The following is a 24,170-nucleotide window of genomic DNA, read 5'->3' as shown; positions in this document are numbered from 1 at the left end:
AAATGGCATATCTATTTAAAAGAATTGTCAAATGCCCATAAACGTCTATTATGATTGTATCTTCTAAACACCTTAATCAGGTCAGATTCCAGATTTCATTTAACGGTTGAAAATGAGGTTGTGGAAGGCAGACTAACAGTCTTTACAATGGCACACACTGTATGAAGGTCCTAGAGGTTTTTTTTCCTCAGAGTCAGCATGTTGTTCAACAACAGTTCAGTTCACTGATTGCACTGTGCTTTTATCTGTCAGTCTCGCTCTCATTCTGGTCAATAAGTAAATATTTACCCAGACAAAGGTCTATTAAAAGTGGAACATTACTTTAACACAACTATTATAGATGAAGTCACTGTACATTTTTTATATCAATCTAAACAGATGGTTCTGAGACATGATAAAAAGAAAAATCAGCAACAAGAAGCTTTATTTAAAGCACTAAAGGTATTTTAAGCCACAGATAAAGCTGAAATATATCCATACTGTCAAAAACAATTCTGATAAGTTACAACTGACCCATCAAAAACAGAGTGATGTGAGTTAAAGAGTATATTGTCTTACGATCCACTTCACCAGTGCTGCCAATACACTCAGTTTCCTCACTCACAGCCTGAATAAAAATCCTCATTATGACCCTTGATGTCACTTCCAGCAGTTGAAATTGATTCAGTGCATGTGTCTGATCGAGTGTTATTCACCGGCTCAGGAATCAGAGCTGTACTTCCAGATGGCAAACTCTCCGTTGTCACTGCAGGTGGCCAGCAGCCCGGCTTCCTTCGGGTTCCAGGACACACAGTTGACGTCCTGACCGTGGGCTTTGGGCACATGGGCTGACATGAAGAAGACGGGCTGCTCTGAGTCAGCGGTGGGGTCTTCTCTGAACACACGGACTCCGTCATCGCCACACGCTGTGGCCAGGGCACCAGTCAGACGACACCTTAACATGTCAAAATTAAGAAAAATTACATGTACCTGCAATTACGTACATCGCTTCTGAGCTAGCAAAAGGCCCAATTTTATTTTTTTGGAGTTTGTAATTTTAGAAAAATTCAGGGCGTGCAAGATCTTCTCCAAAAGTAATATCTAAGGAGAACACAGAGTATTTATAGCAAAACTTTAAAGTTTAAAAGTCAACTTTCAATAGACTATTTATTTCTTAAGACTGATAGCTCTGCTCTCAACAACTATCATAATCCATCATAATGCACAATGTTTCCTTCTAACATTTTGAGCTGCAACTCGTCATATTAATGGAGTGTTAGCAGTGAAGCAGTTACAGGTACCTCAACTAAATAGGTTCATAGATTTGAGTTGGATTAGATCTTTGCAATGGAATTATTTATATTTAATTTGTACATTTATTTTCGAATTGTGTCAATTGCTTGTAATGATTTTAAGAATTGTTTTAAAAAGTACATAGATTGGTGAAATGGAGCTTTTCGAAATTCGTTGTGTATTACAAATCTTTTTTTTTCGTGATATCTTAAGACAGTACATTTATAAAAACAAAAAGAAAAAAAGAAAATAAAGAGTAGACAAATCCCTTGAGAAAATTAAATATGGTTTTACTGTAGTAACCATGTTTTTTCAAAGAAAGCATCATTAAAAAAAGAAAGAAAAGTCACTTGCAAAATAAGATTGGACGAACATTAAAAAATCAGACCAAAATGTTCCAAAACAAGGAAAATGTGACAAAAACAGCACCACTTTAATGTCCGACTTGTATTTTAATTACATCCGTAAGATTTTTGTGGGATTTGGATTGACTCAATCTGTTGTTTGACCTCTTCATATTTAAGGAGAGAACTATAGTTTCTACTGCTAGGTTGGACACTTCACTCGTTATGATTTTCATGGGTGAAGTGAATGTTCATTTTGAAATATTACTATCAATACAAAAGAAAAAAATATTCTAATATTTGCTTTAGAAAAATCAGTCAAGAAGACAAGGCAAAAAGACAAGTGAATCATAAACTGATGGTGGATATTTGTACAATTATACTAAAAGGCCTTTTGCTTCAGTCAGACGACAGAAGGCATGGAGGACAGTAGATTGTGTTCCTTAAAAATATTCTTGTTTGCCATAACCCGGCAAATTGCTTTTAGTCCAACCGACTTGCCAGATGTACATTTGCGTTAAGCGACCATTTTTTTTTTTTTTTTTACAGAAGTATTGTAAATATATAAATTGCCTAGGCCTACATACAAATGAAGACTACATTCTTTCTTTACAAAAAACCCAGTGACATCATCTATGTTTACACGGATGTCACACTATGGCGTTCGCTTCGTCTCATACTCTCATTCACTGTCAGAGTCAACGGTTCGCGCTTGGTAATGATGGCTGCGGCTGCAGTAAACTAAATGTTCGCAGTCACTGTTCAAAGTCATACGGGTTCGGGCACCATACAGTGACAGTGAATCTAAAAAATGCATTAAAACAGCTCAACACCACTTTAACTTTGCACGAAGTTCTGGAAAATCTGTGCCCAGATCTTTTCCCATCCCTTCTCCTGTCTAGTCTAGCACGAATCGATTGGAGCAACCAACACAAGTTTCGAAAATGAAAATAGGAAATCATAAACACAGCTATGTTGAAGCCTGCAGTAAATGTTTTGCATTATGGCAGTCAACTCTGCTTATTGTTTTTCGAGAATGTTGCACTCCTGTTTGTCATTGTGCACGTAACTTAACGCCAATAAATCATCAGAAATATTGGACTTTACCAATATATTGAATCTTTACATCTTTAATAACCGACCAAATTTTTTTTCCTCTCACCTGAAATTCATGCAATAAACATGTTTTCGACAAAGATTTCAATTTGTTTGTGGTCTATACACCCTGCATCAAAATGAGGTTTGCAATGATGCGCCCGAAGGCACGGGTTGAAGACACAGTCAGTGACGTCACGATATGCTAATTTGTTTAAATTCATACCTACGTCATCACCAAAATGTTAATTTTCTTTCTACATTGAAACTTGAAAAAAAAAAAGAATAGACCTACTTACTGACCCTTTTTTAATTTTTTTTTTTACTGTTACTGCAAACCAAATTTTTTTAAGGATGGCCTCAACAGGTTTTCAGCAGTTTTGATCATGTTGATGATATAGGAGCATTGTAAATTCACTTATCAAACATAAAACAGTAGGATTTATAGGGTTAAGACTTAAAGTTAGCACAGTGCATCTTACCATGCAACATCATACACTGTTCTCCCATGGAATCCAGACAAGGTACACACACACTTCCAGGACTCATCTGTTGAACCTGCGACAAAATCACCATCACAGCCGAGCCAAGAACTACAGACTTACTATTCAAAACAGCAATATAGAGCAAAACTGTACATAAGAAACGTTTTGAAATCCTCACGCTCTCACCATCTCCAGCCGTCGACTCCTTCCAGATCTTCACGGTACGATCATCGCTACAAGACGCCAATCTCCTTCCTTCAGGGTCAAAGGCAAGACTCCAAACGGTGGATTCGTGACCCTCCAACGTGGCTCTACATTCCCAGTCATCATCCTCCTCTTTATAAATACACACTTTGTTGTCATAACTGGCGGATGCGAGAAGCTGCAAATGAAAATGACAATAAAAAAAAACACTGGTCGTTACATGTGTGAAAACATTAATAATGCAAGCACCAAATAACATGCTTGTGTAAATACCATACCTCCTGTGTTGGGTGCCACACGACATGCTTCACATCCTGCGTGTGTGAATTCACAACACTTACACACTCATATTCATCCTCCTCGTCCACTAGAAGGAAAATAAAGGGTTTAACACAAATACTAGTAATGTTAATTATTACTATTAAGGAAGACACTACAGGAAAAACTACTGTTTCTTTTACATTTTTAATCATGACAACTCTCTGAAGATTTAAGCATGGAGATGCATATGATAATGTTTATGTATTTCATCTTGGTAGAATAGATCAGCTGCTGAATATCTGCTGCTGTTGGTTATTGTTGTAGTTGTACATTATTGCAGTAACTTGCTACTGACAATGCATACGACAAAACGGTGATGTGAGTATTTAAGTCATTCCACTGCTGCTTAAATATATAATACAATATATAACATATAAAACAACCCATAGTAGATCCATACAGGTGGAGCTGGGGAAGGAGGAGGGTTTCAGAGAAAAGTGCACTACAAAATCTCAAGTGAATGCTAGCCAGCCATAAAAATGCAAGGCAGCAAGCTCATTGGCAACATATGCAAAATTAACCAATCAACTTGTGCCAAGTCGTTTAATATCATCAGTTACGTTAACAACCCATCAGCCTGCACCATCTAGAGTTTCATGACTGAACTATTTATTTGATCTATTTTTGTCTGTAGATTTCAAATACAATACAAGGCTGTTTTATTCAAATATTTAAATTTATTCACATGCACGGAGCCAGTTATCTCCACTTTATAATAGCACTTAGACAGAACTTTACAGAACTACAGTTTTATTCCAATTCTGAAGTTTTCTTTATATATATAGGTAAAAACTGTTAGCCTTAATGCACTGTAAGTCGTTTTGGATAAATGCATACATTAATTCATTTTTATATAATTTGAGTTACATTATATTTTATTCCTAAAACATGGTGAAAAATATACATATTTTCTGATTTATAAACATCCAGTTTTCCTTTTGCAAAACCCTTGACTATAATATATAATCACAATGAAACAAGAATTTGGCTTTATCTAATTATCAGATTTCTGGAAATGTATGCAAATACTTTGTGCATATTTAATTAGCTCATGAAAAAAAAATATTTAAACAAACTTTCCGATACAAAACAGTTGTCTTGATGCACTTTAATTAATCAACCGGGGAATTATGCATATAATTTATAACTGCTACCTTACTTTTTTTAATGCATATTCCTTGGCTTATTATGAATGATTCACTAGTGCATGTCGTTCTAAAGAAAACAAATCGTATTTTTGCTATAGAGCAGTGATCCTCAAATCTGGCTCACGAGATCCACTTTCCTGCGAAGTTTAGCTCTAACCCTAATCAAACGCGCATGAGTTTGCTAATCAGTGTCTTCAGGATCATTAGAAAATCACAGGCAGGTGTGTTTAATTAGAGTCAGAGCTAAACTCTGCAGGAAACTGGATCTCGCGAGCCAGATTTGAGGATCACTGCTATAGAGAGATTATTCATTTATCACTTTTTGATGTACCTTCCCAGATCCAAACACTTTTGTCTCTGCTGCAGGTGGCCAGTAAGTTTCCAGACGGAGCCCAGGCCACACACTTGACCTCGTTCTCATGACCTTCTAGCACAGTCAGAGACTGTAAACACACATGACGGACATATCAGTGTGATGAGATGTTAATGTCACTTCATAACATTTTTAAAGGGGTCATATGATGCGATTTAATTTTTTCCTTTCTCTTTGGGGTGTTACAAGCTCTTGGTGCATAAATAAGATCCGTAAAGTTGCAAAGGCTAAAGTCTCAAATCCAAAAGAAATATTCTTTATCAAAGTTAAGACTCTGCCACGCTCTCCTAAAACGCCTCGTTTAAACACGCCCCCACGTGTCTACTTCACAGTGTGGAAATATTTGCGTAAAGCCACTCCAAATGTTCACATAAAGAAAGAAGGCATGGTTTCAGTAACTGCAGTTAGTGTTGAAGCAGACATGTCAGGGAGATGCTGTGTGTATCTAGACAAAAGGAAAAGCACTATATTTTTGCCTTCTGAAGTAGATGCATTTAGGAAACTTTAAGATTGCTTACAACAGAACAGAAAAGTTTAGTATTTGCTATTGAACGTTCAAATTTCCAACGAGTGCTTGCGGTGTTTGGCCAATCACAATGCACCTGGTCAGTTGGCCAATCAGAGCGGACTATGCTTGTCAGAAGGAGGGACTTTATAGAAAACAACGTTTGAGAGAGGCGGGGCTGATAGGGGACCTACAATAATGTACAGTATTTGAAAAAAATAATGTGTTTTTTTTACATTAAAGCATGTTAACATATTCTGTTACATCAAATACACAAAATAATGATCTTTAAAAAAGCATCATATGATCTCTTTAAGGGTCTGAGACTATTCTTATGCAAAAACAAACCTCAAAATCATCATCAGTCTTCTTCCAGATGCATGTTGTGGCATCAAAGCTGGCTGAAGCCAGATATTTCCCGCAGGGAGACCATGCCACCTTTCTGACTGTACGCTGGTGTCCATCAGCCAAGACACACTTACACTCCCAACTGTCCCCTGAGAAGAAAGATCAGACACATAACACACAAACAATAACAATAAGATAAGATGAATGCTGTGTTCATTCAGTCAGAAATACAGTAAAAGTTTGTGATGCTCTCAGTCTAAAATACAGTAAAAACAATTATAGGGGTGCATGGTAAATATCGTGCGATAATTAATGCGCATCTCATCAGTAAAGCCGGTTCTCTAATCAGCAGTAAATGCCATCAGGTGCGTGATTTCACATAGAGCAGCTGTTACTACACGGAGCCGTTGTTAACTGTCTAGCTGCGCAAATACACGTTCATTATCAGCGTTCATTTGCGCAGCTAGTCAGTTAACAACTACTCTGAGGACTCTCACGATATTTATCGTGCACCCCTAAACAATAATATTGTAAAATCGTATTATTTAAAATACCTTTTTATATGAATAACGTTACATTTTGAATTGTTGAATAAAGTCGTTATTATTTTTTTGCACACAAAACGTAACATAAAACGACTTTTGGGAAGTTTTACATTACTTTTTTTTATTATTATTGATTTTCAACATATAAAGGTACTTAAATATAAACTACAACAAAAAATACAGTATAAAATAAGTAAAAGTTAATACAGTAAAAGTGTGTGATGCTGTCAGTCTAAAATAGTGTAAAAACAATAATATTGTTAAATCGTATTATTTAGAAGAACAGTTTTTTAATTAATACATTTTGAATTGTTGAATAAAGTCGCAATTTTGTTTTGTTTTTTTGCTCTCAAAATGTACGTTACTCTCGTAGCTTGGTAAAACAGCGGTTGAACCCCGGATGTAACACGGGTTATTTTCCTGATCTAACCCTTTAATGACTTACTGACTTCAACTCGACGTACTTTAGATATCATTTAAAAGTACATGTTCTACACGGCTGATCTGTGGCGTAAAACATAAATATGTTTACCTTCTTTCCCCCATATTCTGATGGCGCGGTCTCCGCCGCATGATGCGAGCAGCGTTCCCGCCGGGTTCCACGCGACGTACCAGCAGCACGCGTCTGCGTGCGCGCTCACCCTCTGCAGCAGCTCCAGCGCGCCCTTCATCTCATATAACTCTATGATATTTGTGATTAGATGACATGTAAGTCTTCCCCGATCAGCGACACTATTCTTTCTCAAGTGTCACCTCTGCTTCAAGACTTGTGTTTATCAGCAGCTTCCCACTTCCTGTTTCGTGCTTCAGTGTTTTCCTGTTGATGTAAACGCACAGCAGTAGCGCCACCTTCAGGAATGTAGCGAAAGTGTTCATGAATATAGAAAAATGAGAATGAAATGTTTACTTTGTATGCAACTTAAATATTTTGCTTGCAATATATTTGTTTTCCATAAATGCAAGTTAATAAAAAACAAACAAAAAATGTATTTACCTTTTCAAAGTTTCTTTCTCTTTCTCTCTCTCTTGAAATGTCATTGCTATGCATTGTTTGGCCATCCTTGATCCCTTGGCTTTTTTCACTGGGGTATGTTTTATTTCTTCTGCATTTGTACCTCCTAAGTAAAATAAAATAAAACAGAAAAATGTGATTTTATGTAGTGATATTAATGGCTGAAGCTAAAATCTTTAAAATATAGTGAGACCAATTATTATTAAAATTTGCTTTGCAATTATATTTTATGTATTAATGTTATTAGTAATTTTTAATTTAGTTTTTGTTTCATTTAAATACATTTTGTTTTATTTTAACTGAAAGCATACGTCTTAAATTTCAGTTTTAGTTTTTTACGTTTAGTAGAAGAGTCATGATCGCATGAAGAACATACTGCGTTTTTTATTTATTTTATTTTATTGTAGTTATTAGAACAATAAACATACAAGGGCAATAACATAAATTACATCGAAACAAATACAATAATAAGCAAAAAACAATAAATAAAGTTGGTAAAGCGAAAAGAAAATCACATGTCCAGAAACAAGTACAAATAATTATTATAATTAAGGCTTTAAAATTATTTCTTTTTTATGTGTACAGGTAGTGACCTATACCTATTTCTTTTTTAAAATGAGTCAAATATGAGTAAATTCGCAATATATCAAATTTTGAAGTCATGTGCATATTCATAAAACGTTCTTTGGAAAATCTTATTTACTATTTTTTTTTATTGATTTCCAACACATAACGGTTCTTAACAAATATAAACTACAACAACAACAACAACAAAAAAACATACATACATACATACATACATATACACACACACACACACACACACACACACACACACACACACATATATATATATATATATATATATATATATATAGTATAAATAATAATACAAGTAAATAAAATCAGATTACATCACATACACGTGCTCGAAGACTGACGTCAGCTGAAGGACGCGTCTGATTGGTTCAAATATAGATGTATATACAGTAGAGGTATACCGTAGACGGGTTACGTTTAACGGCCCATAGAAACAGTCGCTAATGAAATCTACGTATAGAACTCTATGGGTTCAAATTGCAACACACAGGAAACGGAAGTCAGAGACAGCTCTCCGTCTGATGGGGGAAGCGGACGGACTATTGTTTTTGTTTTCTACTGGAAATCAACAATAAAACGCGAAAATGTCTACGATATAGCGTCAATCCGCAGGGTAATTCGAAACTGAACACATTATATATTTGTTTTATTAAGTTGTTTTATATTTCGGTGCGATTTGAGAAGGTTTTAAACGTTTTTGTGTGTGGTGTAAATGATCAAATCTGACTAAAACTGACAGAAGAGCTTCACTTACAGCAAACAGGTAAATATACTGTTTAAATAAAATGTATACTTGTTTATAAATATAAATATACCTTTAATATTTTGTTATAACAGGAAGATTTAAAAAAAATCATAACAGTATGGTTTATGTGTTATTTTGTTATTAACTGGGTATTATTCTGACCACTAATCAATCATTTATAATTCATTAATATAATAGTGATTAAAAGTTGGAATCAGGTAAGTTAAGTGCTGTATTAGTGTATGTCTACCAATAGTTTAATATAATTTAGTGCTGTCAAACAATTAATGGAAATTAATCGCATTCAAAATAAAACTTTTTGTTTACGTAATATATGTGTAATATGTGTGCTGTGTATATTTATTATTTATTTATAAATACACACACATGCATGTATATATTTAAGAAAATAGTTATTTTTATATATTAAATATATTTATAAATAATAGAAATTATATGAAAATATACACATGCATGTGTGTGTATTTATATATATACATAAAATATACACATATTATGTAAAAAAAATATTATTTTGAATGTGATTAGTCGTGGCTTGAGAGCACTACAATAATTCATATTTTATTATTATCATTTAATAAGTAGTTTAATTACTAAAAAGAATAAAAATGTCACTTTTGGATAAAAAATTAGTGATAAAAGCATCTGCTGAATGCATACATGTTAATTATCGTTCATTTTTAATATTATAATATTATATATTACATATCTTTAATTAATGATCTATAATTTACATAATCAAGAATTTTCTTAACATAGTACAAATGTTTTCTTTCTGTTCCAGTCAGTTCTTACTAGTTACCATTAATTAAAACACACTTTTCTAATGTTTTGCTCTAGATTGCTGTAACATGATTTCGGTTTTGATTGATTTATTTTCATTTTTTTCAGTCTTTAGTGCCCGGCGGAGTTCAAACCCCAGTTCCGTCCACTCTCACTCCAGTGTATTTGAGTTTTAGTGTTTTAAGCAAAGGTTTTCAGAGCTTTTAAGACCATGTACGCCGCCCCGGGAACAGCTGCGCCTGGAAACCGGAGGAGGAGAGGTGGAACGTCTCTACCCAAACAACCAGAGCGGAGTTTAGCATCCGCGCTGCCCGGGGCGCTTTCCATCACCGCACTCTGTACAGCCCTAGCAGAACCAGCCTGGCTGCGTGTCCATGGAGGAACCTGCCCCAGACAGGAGCTCGGCGTCGCAGACGTCCTGGGATATATAGATGACAAACTCATTGAGGGTAGGTATCCCAAACTCAGATAGTTTGGGGTCTGTAAGCTTTTTGAAAGAAGTCTCTTCTGCTCACTTGGCTGCATTTATTTGATAAAAAAATACAACATTAGTAATACTGGTACATTTGAAACAACCGTCTTCTATTTGAATAGATTTCAGAAAGTAATTGTTTTGCTGTGATTTAAAGCTGATTCACTCCTCCAGCCTTCAGTGTCATGTGATCCTTCAGAAATCATTCTAATATACTTGATTTGCTCAAGAAACATTATTTTGCTGCTTAAGAAACGTATTAATATCAGTGTTGAAAACAGCTGTGCTGCTTCATATTTTTGTGGAAACTTTTGAATGGTAGTGTGCATAGATTACACATTTGAAGTTGAAAGTGAGTTCTTCTACTCGCACATCTAATGATAAACTGTTTTTGTCCATTCTCTCTCAGATTACTGTATCAACGCTCAGTCCATCCTGCTCTTGCGGGTCATTGCTGCGTTCTGTTTTTTGGGCATTCTGTGCAGCCTCACGGCGTTTCTGTTGGATGTCTTTGGACCCAAACACCCAGCCCTCAAGATCACACGCAGATATGCTTTCGCCCACATCCTCACAGGTACGCATCCATGAAGGATTTAATTAATAATTAATATACATATAGTTATCTTTTATAGCATTAAATGTATAGTTCATCCAAAAATGAAAATGCTGTCATCATCTTGCCCTCATGTAGCTCCAAAACTCTATAAGTTGTGGTCACCAAAAGTTATAAAATTCACAAGGGACATAAAGGCATAATAAGATTTGTGGTATTCCTGATCAAAATGGACCAGCTTACAAAACATTGCATATAAATCTCTCTATTATCAAATCTGGGATTCGGTCTCTTTGTCAACTTGTTTTTTCCAACTAGTTTCAATTATTAAGTGAACGCTGTCAAAATTATCCACACTCAAAAACTGGAGGTGCATAAGCTCTGATCGGTCACCTGACAAAAAGATCGAATCCAGAAATTGATGATAACAAATGTCAACATGTAATGAGGGATAGGCTACATAAGCAATATTTGATGGGAACACTAAATTAGGTAAAGGATTTCCAGCACAGTTTTTTGAGAAGTGTTTTTTAATGTCTTCATGACTCTGTATTGCAGTGCTCCAGTGTGCTACAGTGATTGGCTTCTGTTACTGGGCCTCAGAACTGATTCTGTCCCTGCAGCAGCAGCACAAGAAGTACCACGGCTCGCTCATCTACGTCACTTTTGCCATCAGCTTCTACCTGGTTGCCGGTGCAGGCGGAGCCTCCATTTTAGCCACAGCGGCCAACCTGCTCCGTCATTACCCCACCGAGGAGGAGGAGCAGGCCCTGGAGCTCCTCTCAGAGATGGAGGAGAGCAGTGAAACATACCCAGTTGACTACGACATTGCCAACCAATTCCAGCCTCCACCGGCCTACACACCCTGATCGCTAACCGCCGTCACCCCACATGTTATCAGCCAAGTGCCACAACTTTGGCCTTCAGATAAAGCAACGATGTTCAGATTTTAGGTGCGCCATTGAAAATGAATATTTATTTAGTATTCCAGATTGTGCAGAAAGCCCTATATCCATGCACACATTTAATTAAGCGTTTTAATTTGGCAGACAGATTAAGCCTTACGTGCATGGAATAAATCAAAGAGAATAATCATGGCATTGCTTTAAGAATTCCATTCGAATTCATCGTGCAGTAGTTTGCATGTATCTGCCAATAAAACCCACACAGATTTAGATTTTTTGGCACTATTTATTATTGATCAACAACTTGAAGAGCATCGTGCTTGTTGAAGATGCATTTACCGGCAGCCTCTTTGGCGTACTAAACTGTGGGGAATTAGTACAATATTTTTCCAAAGACATCTTTTTGTGTTTCATCATGTTTTCCACTTGAAATGTTGAGCTGCACTTTCGACTTTCGTTCCTGTTTTTCACTTGGTCACTTTCCTTTCATTTTGAATCATGCTATAAAAGTATACTTTTATTTATTTTAATGAATCAAAAGTCTACAGGTGCTGCCATATCTGCACACTTTCAGATTCATCCCATTGCATAAAAAAAAAAAGTTTTAATCAGTTATAGTAATGTTACTTTAATGCACATATAGCTGCAAATACCCAAGATGGATGGACAGATTATTTATAATTTATTACCTGGTTGAAACAGACTCTCAAAGAAAGTAGAAAGCGGATATTTTATGTACCTGGAATTTGGAGGCTTTCAGGTTTGCCAACATCACATTGTGAGTGTGTTGTTTTTTAATTGGATTTGTTTTTAGTGAAATTGTGTTTTCTGTGTTTTGGTAGTAATAGTGTGAGCTATGAACGAGACTTAACACATTCGATCATGATTGTATCCACAGTTCACTTGGCTAGCTTTTGCTCTGGTCTGATTATTTTTGATAAAATCACTGCATGACATTTGCTACTGTGTTGTAATTGTCCAGGATTTCACACATGCTGTTGACGTTTGCATAAAGTTCTGATTGTTTTTCTAGTAATCTGGTGGTTTTGTGTTCTTGTTTATTTCACATTTCCTTTCTGTGTTTCATTTGAAATACGTTTACTGACATAGAAAATAAAGAAAAAGAAAAAAAACCGTGTGTGAGAGTTTTTCCTTAATGCATGTGCACGTCGAAATCGATGTGTGCGGTAGTTGTAGTATGTTGTATGTAAATGAAGCCAGATCTATATTAAGCAGCTACATTTTTAAAAAAAAGCTGACTTTTATTGCATATATTTGTGATAAAATAACCAAATTTCAGCTTTACAATGAGTAGTAGAGATGCTTAAATATCCACGTTTGTCTCTTTCAAGGTCTACACTGCATTTATAAACAAAAACATGAGCCTATATTCCATGAATTAATAATCTACTACTCATCCCAGTTGCATCATGTCCTCCAGTTGCACTGTATGGTCAGATCTCCAGCTGTGGACATCAAGAGCCCAAAAGCAGCTGCTTTCTCCGGAGAAAGATATTCTGTTCCTCCAACAACAGCATAAAGACACGCTGGAGAGACTGCACACAGAGATTGAAGATCTGAGGAGTGTTAATAAAGGTGTGCTGCATTGCAGTCCTTCTTAGGAAATGGTGCAGTCTGAAAATTTGTCAAGATATTGTTTTTTTCATCATTTCATTTGAGAAGATTGTTTAACTTTGAAAAAAAAATCACTAAAGGTCAAAAACACCAGTATGAAAACTGCCATAGACACTGGAGGAGCACAACAGAGAAAGATGTTTCCCCAATATTCTAGTAGTTACAATGTTTTTACACCCAAAACAGTTGAAATACTAAGGCCAGACATAATGAAATACTGATAAAGACTGTAAAGCAAACTTACTTCTGTTTGATGCATGTTGTCAGAAGGTCCTCAAACATGATTTAAGAAAGAGCAAACCAATGTGAATTAAAACAGAATAGAATATCTTACATATAATATAGAGATGATATTTTAATTTTAAATGCCACATCTATGTGTGGTGTATTTTAGATAACCAACTAACTTGTTAGAAGTCAATTAATATGTGAGGAAGATGCAAATTGAAAGACATTTCTACATAAAGCAAACATTTAAGAAGTATTTGAAAATACATTTTAACATTTGTTTGCATTGCTTCCATAAGCTAGTTTAAATATTGTCACAGTTCAGTCTTGTGGACACAAATAAAGCACAAAAAGATGGTTGTCATCTGAGAATGAACCGTTTTGATGCACACTTGCATACTATTTCTATGCTTAAATATATTTACTTCTTTTACAGAATTACAGTATCAGCTGATTATGAAACACGAAAATTCTCCAAAAGGTAAGCTATATTTTATCAAGCTTAATTTTTCACAATTATATTCATAATAATATGCTCATGCAATGATGCACAATTTGCTTTAGAAAGATCCTTAAAGACTATTAACCTGTTTTTAATGCAAACTGATATCCAGTGTCATGTTAGTACTATTAAGATACTTTTATAGTTGTTATTAATATTTTGAATTAGATTTTATTTTTATATTTTGTTTTCATTTTAGTTAAAAGTTTTGATTTTGTTGTTTATTGTCTGAAGTGTCATTTTTATTCGTTCTTAATATGTAGATAATATCATATTTTTGTATTATTGATATACTTTAAATAGTTTTTATTAATATTTTTAATAAGTTTGTATTTTCATATTTTGTTGTAATATTTATGTTTGAAATTTTTTTTGTGCATTATTGCCATTTGTATTAGTATTTAAATATGTAGATATTATTCGTTTTGGTTATTTTAATACATGAAAAGAAAATGAGAAATATTGCCTCGCCAACTAGCTGAAATGTTTTTTAATATATTATTTCAGATCATGTTTATCTTATTTCAAGTAACTCATTTTAGGTTTAACTGTAGTTAGAGCTGACTCTAATAACCCTGGTGTGATGCACACAGAGCCAGCAGTAATTCTTTAAAAAGCAGCAGCGAAGGTTCAGCTGAGAAGAAGAAGCTCTATCATACAAACACTGCACAGTATCAGGAGGTCAGCAGCGTGATTCATACATTAATACTTGACTCTCATCATGTTCTATCACTCAAGACGCGTCTCAGAGAAATCACTGAACTTTTCTCTCTCACAAGACTGTATTGCTTTCAAACTTTATGCTTTTAAAACTTATATATATATTTTTTACTATTTCAGACTGAAACCGTCAAACTTAAAACTTTTTAAGCTTTTTCAAACTTTCTGGTCAGGCTTTCTCAAGCCAACTTAAAGTTTGTCTTGACAAACTTTTTTATCTAGTTAAATAATATAATTAATATATGTGTGTATTTTTTATGTAAGCGTAATATATTTTGTAATAATTAGAAGTATTTTATGTATTTATGGGAATTGGGAGTCTACATAATACGGACTATGATTTTAATAATAAACAATTGTTTAGAAAGTATTATTATTTCTAATATTTTTTATAGTAATTGAAGTAATTTAAGTATTAATGGTAATTGTAAATATACATAATTTGTAGACTATGACTCTGAAGGGATAGTTATTTCCGAAATTAAAATTCTGTCATTAATTACTCATTACTTAATGCAAAAAAAAAAAAAACCTTATTTATCACAAAGCAGACTTCATTTCATTGTTTATACAATACAGTTTATTGCAGGTATTTTTTTTCTTTCTTTTGATTTTTGGGTGAAATGTGGCCTGGACACTTATTTCGCTATTATTTAATTATACCATAAAATGAATTCTGTTTGACTATTCAGAATCCATCTCTAATATCATTGGCACTTTATGTAACCGTATGATTGTTTTTCAGGGGTGAAATTCTTGAGCATTTTCCACAACTAACACAACTTTTCTATTATCATCATCACAGAAAACCACAGAAAGTCAATAATTCTGTCAGTTTTTGGTCATTTCCCCCCAGGGTCCCGAGTCATGCCGGTACAGGAGAACCTGTGCTTCTCCCAGCCATCAAACACAATCTCAGAGGAGAGCGGTGAACTCTTAACCCTCCTCCCACTTCTGTTATTGTGCCATGGTGTCTGCTCATTAGAAGGTCTTACGGTTCGGTCTTTTTTTACTCTATGAAAAGGCTTAAACATCTCAGCCAGTCTCTTTATTAACTGAAGGAAGGTCAAAAATAGGTCTTTTTTCTTCACCAGAGAGACGTAAGGAATGAGTGAACGGCTGTTTGAATCCTTAATGAACTAAATAAGAATCTTTCCAGAGAAGCAGCCAAATGTCAAAGACGAGACGAGAGCTGAGCTAAGCTGCACGTCCTTCAACAGGAAGTTCCATAAACTCTGAGATGGACACAAGATTTAAAAGAAACCTTCTGGTCAAATTTCTTATGATGCATTGATTTCATGACTTGGTTTTAAAAGGTGTTCGTTTGACAGCAGTTTAAATTCCTATCACTGTTAATACTATAATTCTCTTTAAATAAATGCACCAGCAGCACCATTTATGACATGTTTTTGTATAATTCTTCTGAACTCCATGTTCATCTCTTCACTAGAGCTCAGTATGTTTCATCTGTAGTGCACTAGTGTAATCCTGTAGGATCTCTAACTGACGACTACAACCCATTGGATCAGCGCCCATGCCTCCGGCAGACACCACACAGTATTCCTGTGTTTAAGAGCCTTATTAAGTAATGGGTTTTAGAGGGCACTATCTGATTCGATGCAGTTCAGTCAGATGCTTTAGATGACCCACACAGCAAACGTTCAACACGTTTCTCTAATTCATTTTAGTAACACATGATGTAATCGTTTGATTAAAATATCAATACACAATAATGTATTTTACAACGATGTTACATATAGCAGTTTTTAGGCAATAAAACAGACAGTTACTATTGTTAACTAAAACCATAAAAAAAAAAAAATTGATTCTTCAAATAAAAAAATAAAAAAATGTTTTATTGTAACTACTTGGGACAAGGCAACATTTCTCAATTTAATCTAGTTGATGAACTGAAATAACTACAACTGAAATAAAAAAAAATTATTTAAACTATATAACCCCCCCCCCAAAAAAATACAAAAAATTACAAAAACTCAACAAAATGAAATTTTTTTGTAAAATACAAAAACTGATAAGTAAAAAAAACTAATCAAAATATTACTATACTTAAGGTCTGAGAGCACCAATGAAAAGTTTTATATTTAAATTACGTGTAAAATGTTTTGAGTGAAAACATTTTTTCTCTCTCGCTAAAAAGTTTTAGGGCTAAAGATTTTAAGTGTGGACCCTGAATATGACATTTTATATCTTATATGTCTTAAGTGTCAATTTTTCGAAATTGAGATTTATACATCATCTGAAAGCCGAATAAATAATCTCTACATTAATGTATGGTTTGTTATGACAAGACTGAGATGACTATTTGGCTGAGATACAACTATCTGAAAATCTGGAATCTGAGGGGGCAAAAAAAATCTCAAAACTGAGAAAATCATCTTCAAAGTTGTCCAAATGAGTTCTTTGCAATGCATATTACTAATCAAAAATTTAGTTTTGATACATTTACGGTAGGAAATTGACAAAATATCTTCATCGAATATGATCTTTACTTAATATCCTAATGATTTTTGACATTAAAGGAGCATTGCGTAGGTTCTGAAATTTCTAACCATTACTGACACCAGTGGTCGTTAGAGGAACTGCAGCCAGTCTCATGCCCGTTCTCAGTGCGCACGCTCGTACGAGCACGACCAAATCAACCAGGGTTGCAGCAGCAACCACTGACGGCTCATCGAGATTCATCAGCATGTTTTAGGTAAAAAAAGTTAACTATGTAACTATGTCTTACCTTTGCAGTAAAAAGAAAGCCAGCTCGGGATCTGTTTTCATACCCAGCGCTGACCGGAGCTCCAGCCAAGAATCAAATGCCGCTCAGACGTTGACTCTTGACTTTGCCCGACGCCGGTCGCTCTCTCTTTTTGCCACACTAGATACGTTTTTTTTTTTTTTTTCTTATGAGGATTGTCCTTGGGTGTCTGAATTGTGCTGCCGGAGGCTGGTCGCTTCTTTCCATCCACAGAGTGGATCATGGTTGGCTCATACATGTACAAATGAAAACTCTATCTTAAATATTTTTTTTAAGTAAAAACATCCACATAGCTCCTTTAAGGAAAAATTTATAATTTTGACCCATACAATGCATTTTTGGCTATTGCTAAAAATATACCCCAGCGACTTGGTTTTGTGCTCCAGGGTCACATATGTGTATTATATAATTTATAAATGTATATTTTAGTTTTAGTTTATTATATATGTTCAAGAGTTTAGGCAGCTACACAGTTTATCAAAATTATATCAATCAATTAAACAGGTCAGAAAGTTTAAAGAGGTAAATGGAGGTAAACAGCCACAGCAAAGCATCAACGGCCGGGTGTTGACCAAATTACTTACGGTAATAAGATAATTGAGGAAGGTATTATTAGATAAGCAATGAAGAAAGGGAAAGGGTTGTTCAGACAAAGTATCTTATCTTCTCAGAACCGTAGCTTACAGAGTGACGTCTCACAATCAACATCAGTATAAAAAAGCAGGGCTTCCTCTGCTGCAGGACCGGACACGTTCAGTCTGCACACTCTCTAGCGGTTGATCTCTGTGTTGTTAACTCAGCAGTGTGATCATGTTGGCATCAAGGGCACACCTCGCCAAGCAGGCCGCAGCCATGGTGCGCCAACCCGCCTGCTTGATGCATCATGGGGGAGACTGGGGCAACTGGGGCAACACCAACATCGCTGTGGTAAGAACACAAACACAAACTGGGAGGTTAAAAACAATGGAAGCATTCAGTCTTGAGTTTCTTCTGCGCTGTAAGATATAGTCTCTGTTTGGTTCTAAATTAGTAAGTGGATCTGCTTTTGAAGGTTTTCTCAGGCTGTGGTTGGTGGGATGGAACTGACATCCATGAGGCTGCGTAGTAAGTATACAGCAGGGTGCACTTCAAAATATCATTCCCTATATCATTATTTTGGTCGTTTATTAGTAAAAACATTGAAGGATCCTTAAAAGAAGCTCAATTTATGGTAACACTTTACAATAAGGTCTCATTTTAGTCTCATATTTCAACAGCATTCATTAACCTTTGTTAGATGTTAGTTAGATGTTAGTTGAAAATGTTCATTTTAGTACATTCAGCATTGACTACTGAAAAAATGCAGTAGTAAATGTTGAGATTATTAAATGCAATAAAAGTATTGTTCATACTTAGTTCATATTAATTAATGTTTACAAATAAAGCCTTATTGTAAAGTGTTACCACATTTACTTTAGAAGTTAATTGTGTCAAATAAGACATTTTGTAGTTTTTTTGCATTTCTGTCTAAATAAAAAAAATCTGAGATATTTTTACTTTTGCATTCTAATAATTTAAAAAAATACTTTAAAAAGCTCTTTCAGTAGCATCACTCAAAACATGAGCCTGTCAATATTGGAAGGCTCTTACATTTTTATAACGTATGGATCTGTCTGGATAATATAAAAGATAATGTACAGTCACTCAGTCACTTGGTCGTTGGGTTCATCAAGGGTTTATTTAGAGATAATGACTGGATGATTTCACATGATCCTTATTACAGGACTACTTGCCTAATAATTAAATAGATACTGAATTGAACTGAAATTATGATATCTAGGTTACCTGGTTTAGTTCAGCACCTGAGCTTAAAAATACTTCAACAGCTAAGTGATCAATCAGAATCAAGTATCCTATAAAATAAAATTAATAAATAATGCTGTGTCTCTTTGAAGCACCATGTACCATTTGAGCCGTTATGGAGCGCGTTTTCAGATCTTTGCACCAAACCAGCAGCAAATGCACGTCATGGACCACATGAAGATGCAGCCATCATCAAGTGACAACAGGTAGACATTAAAATCAAATTTAACACTACATTTACTAACTACACATATTTATCTGGAAATATAACAAAAAAGTAGCATGAAAACATGTTTTATGGAAATATCATTGATTTTTGGATGTGCCACAAGGAATTTTTTAAAGTAGCATTACAGGATTGTAGTGATAAAGTACCATTGACCATCTGATAACAAACTGTTTTCTCTGCAGGAACATGATGATGGAGTCTGCGCGATTCAGCCACGGTCAGGGCATGATGCAGATGAACGATCTGTCCAAACTGGACGTCAGCAGCTTTGACGCCGTCATCTTCCCTGGAGGCCACGGGATAGTCAAGAACCTGTGAGAGAGACAGTCTTTTAGCTGATGAATGCTAATGCTAATATAAATGTTACTGAAAAGAAATCAATGCAAATAGGTTCCAAAAGTAGTGCATTATCTTGAGAGGCCAGATAAACGCATAAACCTACAAGAGTCATTGTGGAGTCCGTATGCAGTACTTAAACTTTGATAAACCTCAGATTATGATTGGACTTTTCACTATCAGGCACCCCAGATCCATCTCTATTCCTGGAGTGAAAATCTTCTTCTCATTTTACTATTAGCAAACAATTGGTTAAACTAAGTGGGAATAAAGGTGATGGATGAGACTAATTTAGGTCTGAGCCCAATCCGGTTTCTGATAGCCCAGTTACGTACACTTCAGCACCTTTACAAACTCTAGATTAAAACTGAGAAGTGTTGGGTTGATTTGAGCTGAATTTTTTTTTTTTTTAATATATATATCTTCATTACTTAAGTCATTACTTAAAAAATACATGTCAACATGCATTTCTGCTGACTTGCAGGTCCACCTTCAGCAAAGACGGCAAAGACTGCAAGCTGAATAATGATGTGGAAAGAATTATGAAGGACTTCGCGCTCGCAAGCCCATTGGGTATATGACTCTAAAATATTAACACGGTGAATATAAAATCTGAATTTAATCCTTATTTATACTACAAAAAAGATGGGTGAATGACAGCTATTTAAAATTCTACACCGGTTTTAGGTCACTAATCAAATGATAGTAACACTGATCAATAACTGTTGGGCATAAAAGGTAAGATTTTTATTGCTTCTCCTACATTTTTTTCTTTAATTCAAATTATTCTGAAATATTCTAGTAATGACAAATGCTGTATTTAAATATCACTTTCAAAGTCATTCTAATGGTACACTGACTTTTATAGAGGCGAATGGCCTCTTGGTGAGCAGGTACGAAATACTGCAAAAAGGGCTGATCGCTTTATAGCAGCAACAAAAGCAAGTGCACAGCTATCCACTTTATTTATGACAGTGAATTCACTCACTTAACTATAAGGGGCTTCATAGTCACAAAAATACAAACTACATACAGCTACTTTAAATCGGTTTCAGTTAAAAGTTTTCAACTGACCGCAATCCTGCTCTCTAGTCTGTCCAGTATGGCTCCTCTCCTGGCGTGCCGAGTGCTGCCCAATCTGGAAGTCACGATGGGTTACGAACGTGATGAGAGCAGCCGCTGGGGCCGCTGGCCCAACACCAACATGGTGCAGGCAGTCAAGAGCATGGGGGCCCGTCACAACAGCCGTGAACCTTACATATCCTTTCACTTTCATTTTTAACATATGTGTCTAACGCATTATACAGTTTTTAAGTGTAAAACACCATAAAGCGTACATGCCTTTAAATGATGCAAGCCACTGCATCTTTAAGCATATGTCAACTAGATAATAACAATATGAAAACATGATTTTTACCCTTAACTGCCCATCTCACGAGGCCTATGTGGACGAGAAAAACAAGGTGATCAGCACTCCAACCTTCATGTGGGAGACTGACTATCACTACCATTACATCTTTGATGGCATTGGGAACATGGTCAAGCACGTCATGCGTATGACTGCCAAGTGATTCCCAGGAGGTGCAAGCAAGACACCAGAAGGCTTTCACACTTAACTTCAGGTTGACCTGAATCTGCTGTATGTGGACATACAGAGAGTAAATAAATAAAAAGCATATGTGCAATTACAACAGTGCAATTCCTGTGTTGCATTATGTATCATATAGCATATACGTTTTCTCACACTGTACATGCAACCAAACCATACACTTGTTATATTTGAAACAGATGATAACTGAGTAAATAACTGAAAGGCTATCACATGAGATAGTAACATTGTAGTGGAACATTTTATTTTACAAATCATACAAAAAAAAGAGTGACAACATTTATAAAAACAAATAAGAACAGATATAAAACTTTTTTCTTTTACACAAAACTCGCTTCTCAAAAATGTAAAAAAAAAAAACCTTTAAACATATTACAAAAATGTACAGCAGCATCTTAAATATAAGATAGATTCATATTTCCTCAAAACATTCATGAACAGTTGTACAAAATGTAAAAAGTAAAAAAAAATATTTATAACACTAGAAACAGACTGACTGGCCACAGATGAATGTCAAGATCCACGGGCATCTATGTTTCTGTTTCAACCATTTAAAATATCTATTTTAACGTCTTTCAGCTGAGTTCTTTGTATTAAAGTGAAACAGATATAGAAGAATTAAAGAAGAGAAATGGCTGTTGAATATGTTTCTCTTTGGGAAAGTAACAAATGTAAATAGACTAAATTATGAGAAGGGTTTTAGTATTAAGGAGGCTAAGCTTCTTAACTCAATATTGGCACTGAATTTTTGCATGAACAGAATTTGGGACTTGACCAAAATTAAAATGACAGAGTTTAAGATGAATTCGGTTTCGAGATATGGTGAAATTTACACATAGTAAACAAATATGCAGCATTATATTCATTTACATTAACACATGTACATGTATGATACAACAACTTTATACACTTAAGTTTCTTGAAATATATTTTCATGGCTGCAGTATCTGATTGTCAAAGCAGACTTTATGCTATACTGTTGTTTTGGTTTGGCTGATTGGAGAATGTAAAAACCCTTTGGAAGTACAGTTATATTTCCAGCATGTCCATTATCCACAATGGATATCAATTTACAATTTACAAACTGTGTATCATAACGGTATGATACTTTTAATTAGTTCTTATTTTCTGTAAAACTGTACTTCTGTAACCTAACCTTTTAGTCTAGACAGATAGAAGTGCAATCTGGGATTGATGACAACAGATAAATACAAAGTCAACAAAAGACAGATACAAAATCTACATTCCATATACTGTACATTTTTCAAGTTTAGAAAAACAAGTAGGAACTGAATGCCCCTTTACAGCAACATGGCAATGCTCTTTATTCAGCTTTAGGATGAATATACATTAAAGCTGTTAGAGGATATTCAAGTCTGGATCCATTGCTTTCTCAGGATTTGGTAGGTTTGGTTTTTTAAACCAATTTGTCTTCTTTCTTGGGATGCTCTGGAAATATAAACACTTGTGGTTAGTTACCTACAAGAAATCAACCAAATAAAACCTCGGGTTTGCACTGAATTTAACACGGGAACAAGAAAGACATTTTATGGTAGCACTTTATTTTACAGTCCTGTTCCTCATGTATATACTATGTACTTATTATAGTAATTACAATAACTATGTAATAACTAGGTACTAACCCTGAACCTACCCCTAAACCTAACCCTACCCCATTGTAGTTACCTTGTATTATCAGAACTTTCTTAGATAAATATTAATACACATACTGTAAAATAAAGTGTAACCCATTTTATAAATGTCTGCTGACACAACAATTCCTGTTTTTCAGGCCATGTGTGAATATATCACTTGCATAATCTTATATGACGAAATAAACATTTTGCCTACAAAGTGAAGTATGCAGATAGCCTGAGTTAAAACAAGTTAAATATTGTGGGTGAAAGGAATTAAAGGGAGGTAACGGACCAAGGTAAGGTTCTCAAAGAAGTGCGGAGCTGGAGTCAGAGTCTGGGTCAGGGGGGATGCAGGAATCTTGGGAGCAGGATTGCTGGGCTCTGCGGTACTCCTGGAACTCCTGTCTCAAGGCATTGAAGCGGGCCTCACTGAGGGAACGACTGTACCGGTGCTGAGGAGGCTGGGATACTAAGGGAGGGCTGATGGAGTACAGTCCTGGGAGTAGAGGAAAGGAGCAGGAGGAGGATGAGGAAGATAAAGTGAGGAGGATGGGTGAGGTTAAATAGGTACAGTTTTAAGGAAACTTAATTTACCATTACATTTGGTGTGGGGAATAATCAAAAATGCTCAAAGGGTTTAAAGTTCTTACGTTTACTCTGGAAGTCCTGGAGGCCAGCAGTGGAGCGGGGGCGATCTTGCCTGAACTCCCTGCCTTGCCCAAAGCCACCATGGGTCCGCTCCATCTTCATGGCCTCCAGGATATCAGGATCCACAGAGCATTCCACAGCATCCCATTCATAACTCTCATCTACTGAGGTATTTCTTCTAGACACACACATATGCAACAATACAGAGTGAGACGTACAATATGACAATGATAGACAAGTGTACAAGACAAAATAAGAAATTGGTAACTATTCTAGCTGTCTTTGC

General features: G+C 35.3%; 4 protein-coding genes across 6 annotated transcripts in view; 2 read left to right on the top strand and 2 right to left on the bottom strand.

Moving 5' to 3' along the window:
• Positions 1-395: 395 nt before the first annotated feature.
• ciao1 (cytosolic iron-sulfur assembly component 1) lies at positions 396-7,464 on the bottom strand. Its single transcript, XM_026268974.1, has 7 exons — positions 7,173-7,464; positions 6,096-6,244; positions 5,201-5,312; positions 3,679-3,767; positions 3,383-3,578; positions 3,194-3,269; positions 396-934 (listed from the first exon to the last, which is right to left on the bottom strand). Exons 1-7 carry the CDS (start codon positions 7,309-7,311, stop codon positions 700-702), a joined length of 996 nt encoding a protein of 331 aa, XP_026124759.1. The 5' UTR covers positions 7,312-7,464; the 3' UTR covers positions 396-699.
• A 1,274-nt stretch (positions 7,465-8,738) lies between these two features.
• Positions 8,739-12,864, top strand: LOC113106931 (transmembrane protein 127). 2 transcript variants are annotated; one of them, XM_026268976.1, is made up of 4 exons: positions 8,739-9,015; positions 9,917-10,250; positions 10,683-10,847; positions 11,385-12,864. In XM_026268976.1, the coding sequence occupies exons 2-4, from the start codon at positions 10,013-10,015 to the stop codon at positions 11,693-11,695; spliced, it is 714 nt and encodes a 237-aa protein (XP_026124761.1). In that variant the 5' UTR covers positions 8,739-9,015; positions 9,917-10,012; the 3' UTR covers positions 11,696-12,864. The 2 variants fall into 2 exon arrangements, with proteins under 2 accessions (XP_026124761.1, XP_026124760.1); XM_026268975.1 differs by having other exon boundaries at positions 9,910-10,250.
• Positions 12,865-19,515: 6,651 nt separating this feature from the next.
• On the top strand, positions 19,516-20,571 carry LOC113107911 (glutamine amidotransferase-like class 1 domain-containing protein 3A, mitochondrial). Its single transcript, XM_026270748.1, has 3 exons — positions 19,516-19,631; positions 19,837-19,968; positions 20,475-20,571. The coding sequence occupies exons 1-3, from the start codon at positions 19,522-19,524 to the stop codon at positions 20,569-20,571; spliced, it is 339 nt and encodes a 112-aa protein (XP_026126533.1). The 5' UTR covers positions 19,516-19,521.
• Positions 20,572-23,018: 2,447 nt separating this feature from the next.
• Positions 23,019-24,170, bottom strand: part of LOC113106928 (uncharacterized) — a 38,067-nt gene continuing 36,915 nt past the window's right edge. For both annotated transcript variants that reach the window (XM_026268972.1, XM_026268973.1), the window contains exons 20-22: positions 23,887-24,062; positions 23,529-23,732; positions 23,019-23,048 (exon numbers count right to left, since the gene is read on the bottom strand). In XM_026268972.1, coding sequence (XP_026124757.1) covers positions 23,542-23,732; positions 23,887-24,062 — 367 coding nt within the window. In that variant the 3' untranslated portion in view covers positions 23,019-23,048; positions 23,529-23,541. The remainder of the gene's footprint in view (positions 23,049-23,528; positions 23,733-23,886; positions 24,063-24,170) is intronic.

Source organism: Carassius auratus, chromosome 8 (genome assembly GCF_003368295.1).
Source record: "Carassius auratus strain Wakin chromosome 8, ASM336829v1, whole genome shotgun sequence".
NCBI classification, from domain to species: Eukaryota; Metazoa; Chordata; class Actinopteri; order Cypriniformes; family Cyprinidae; genus Carassius; species Carassius auratus.
The sequence above is the reverse complement of the archived record's forward strand: the minus strand, read 5'-3'. Positions and strand labels throughout refer to the sequence as shown.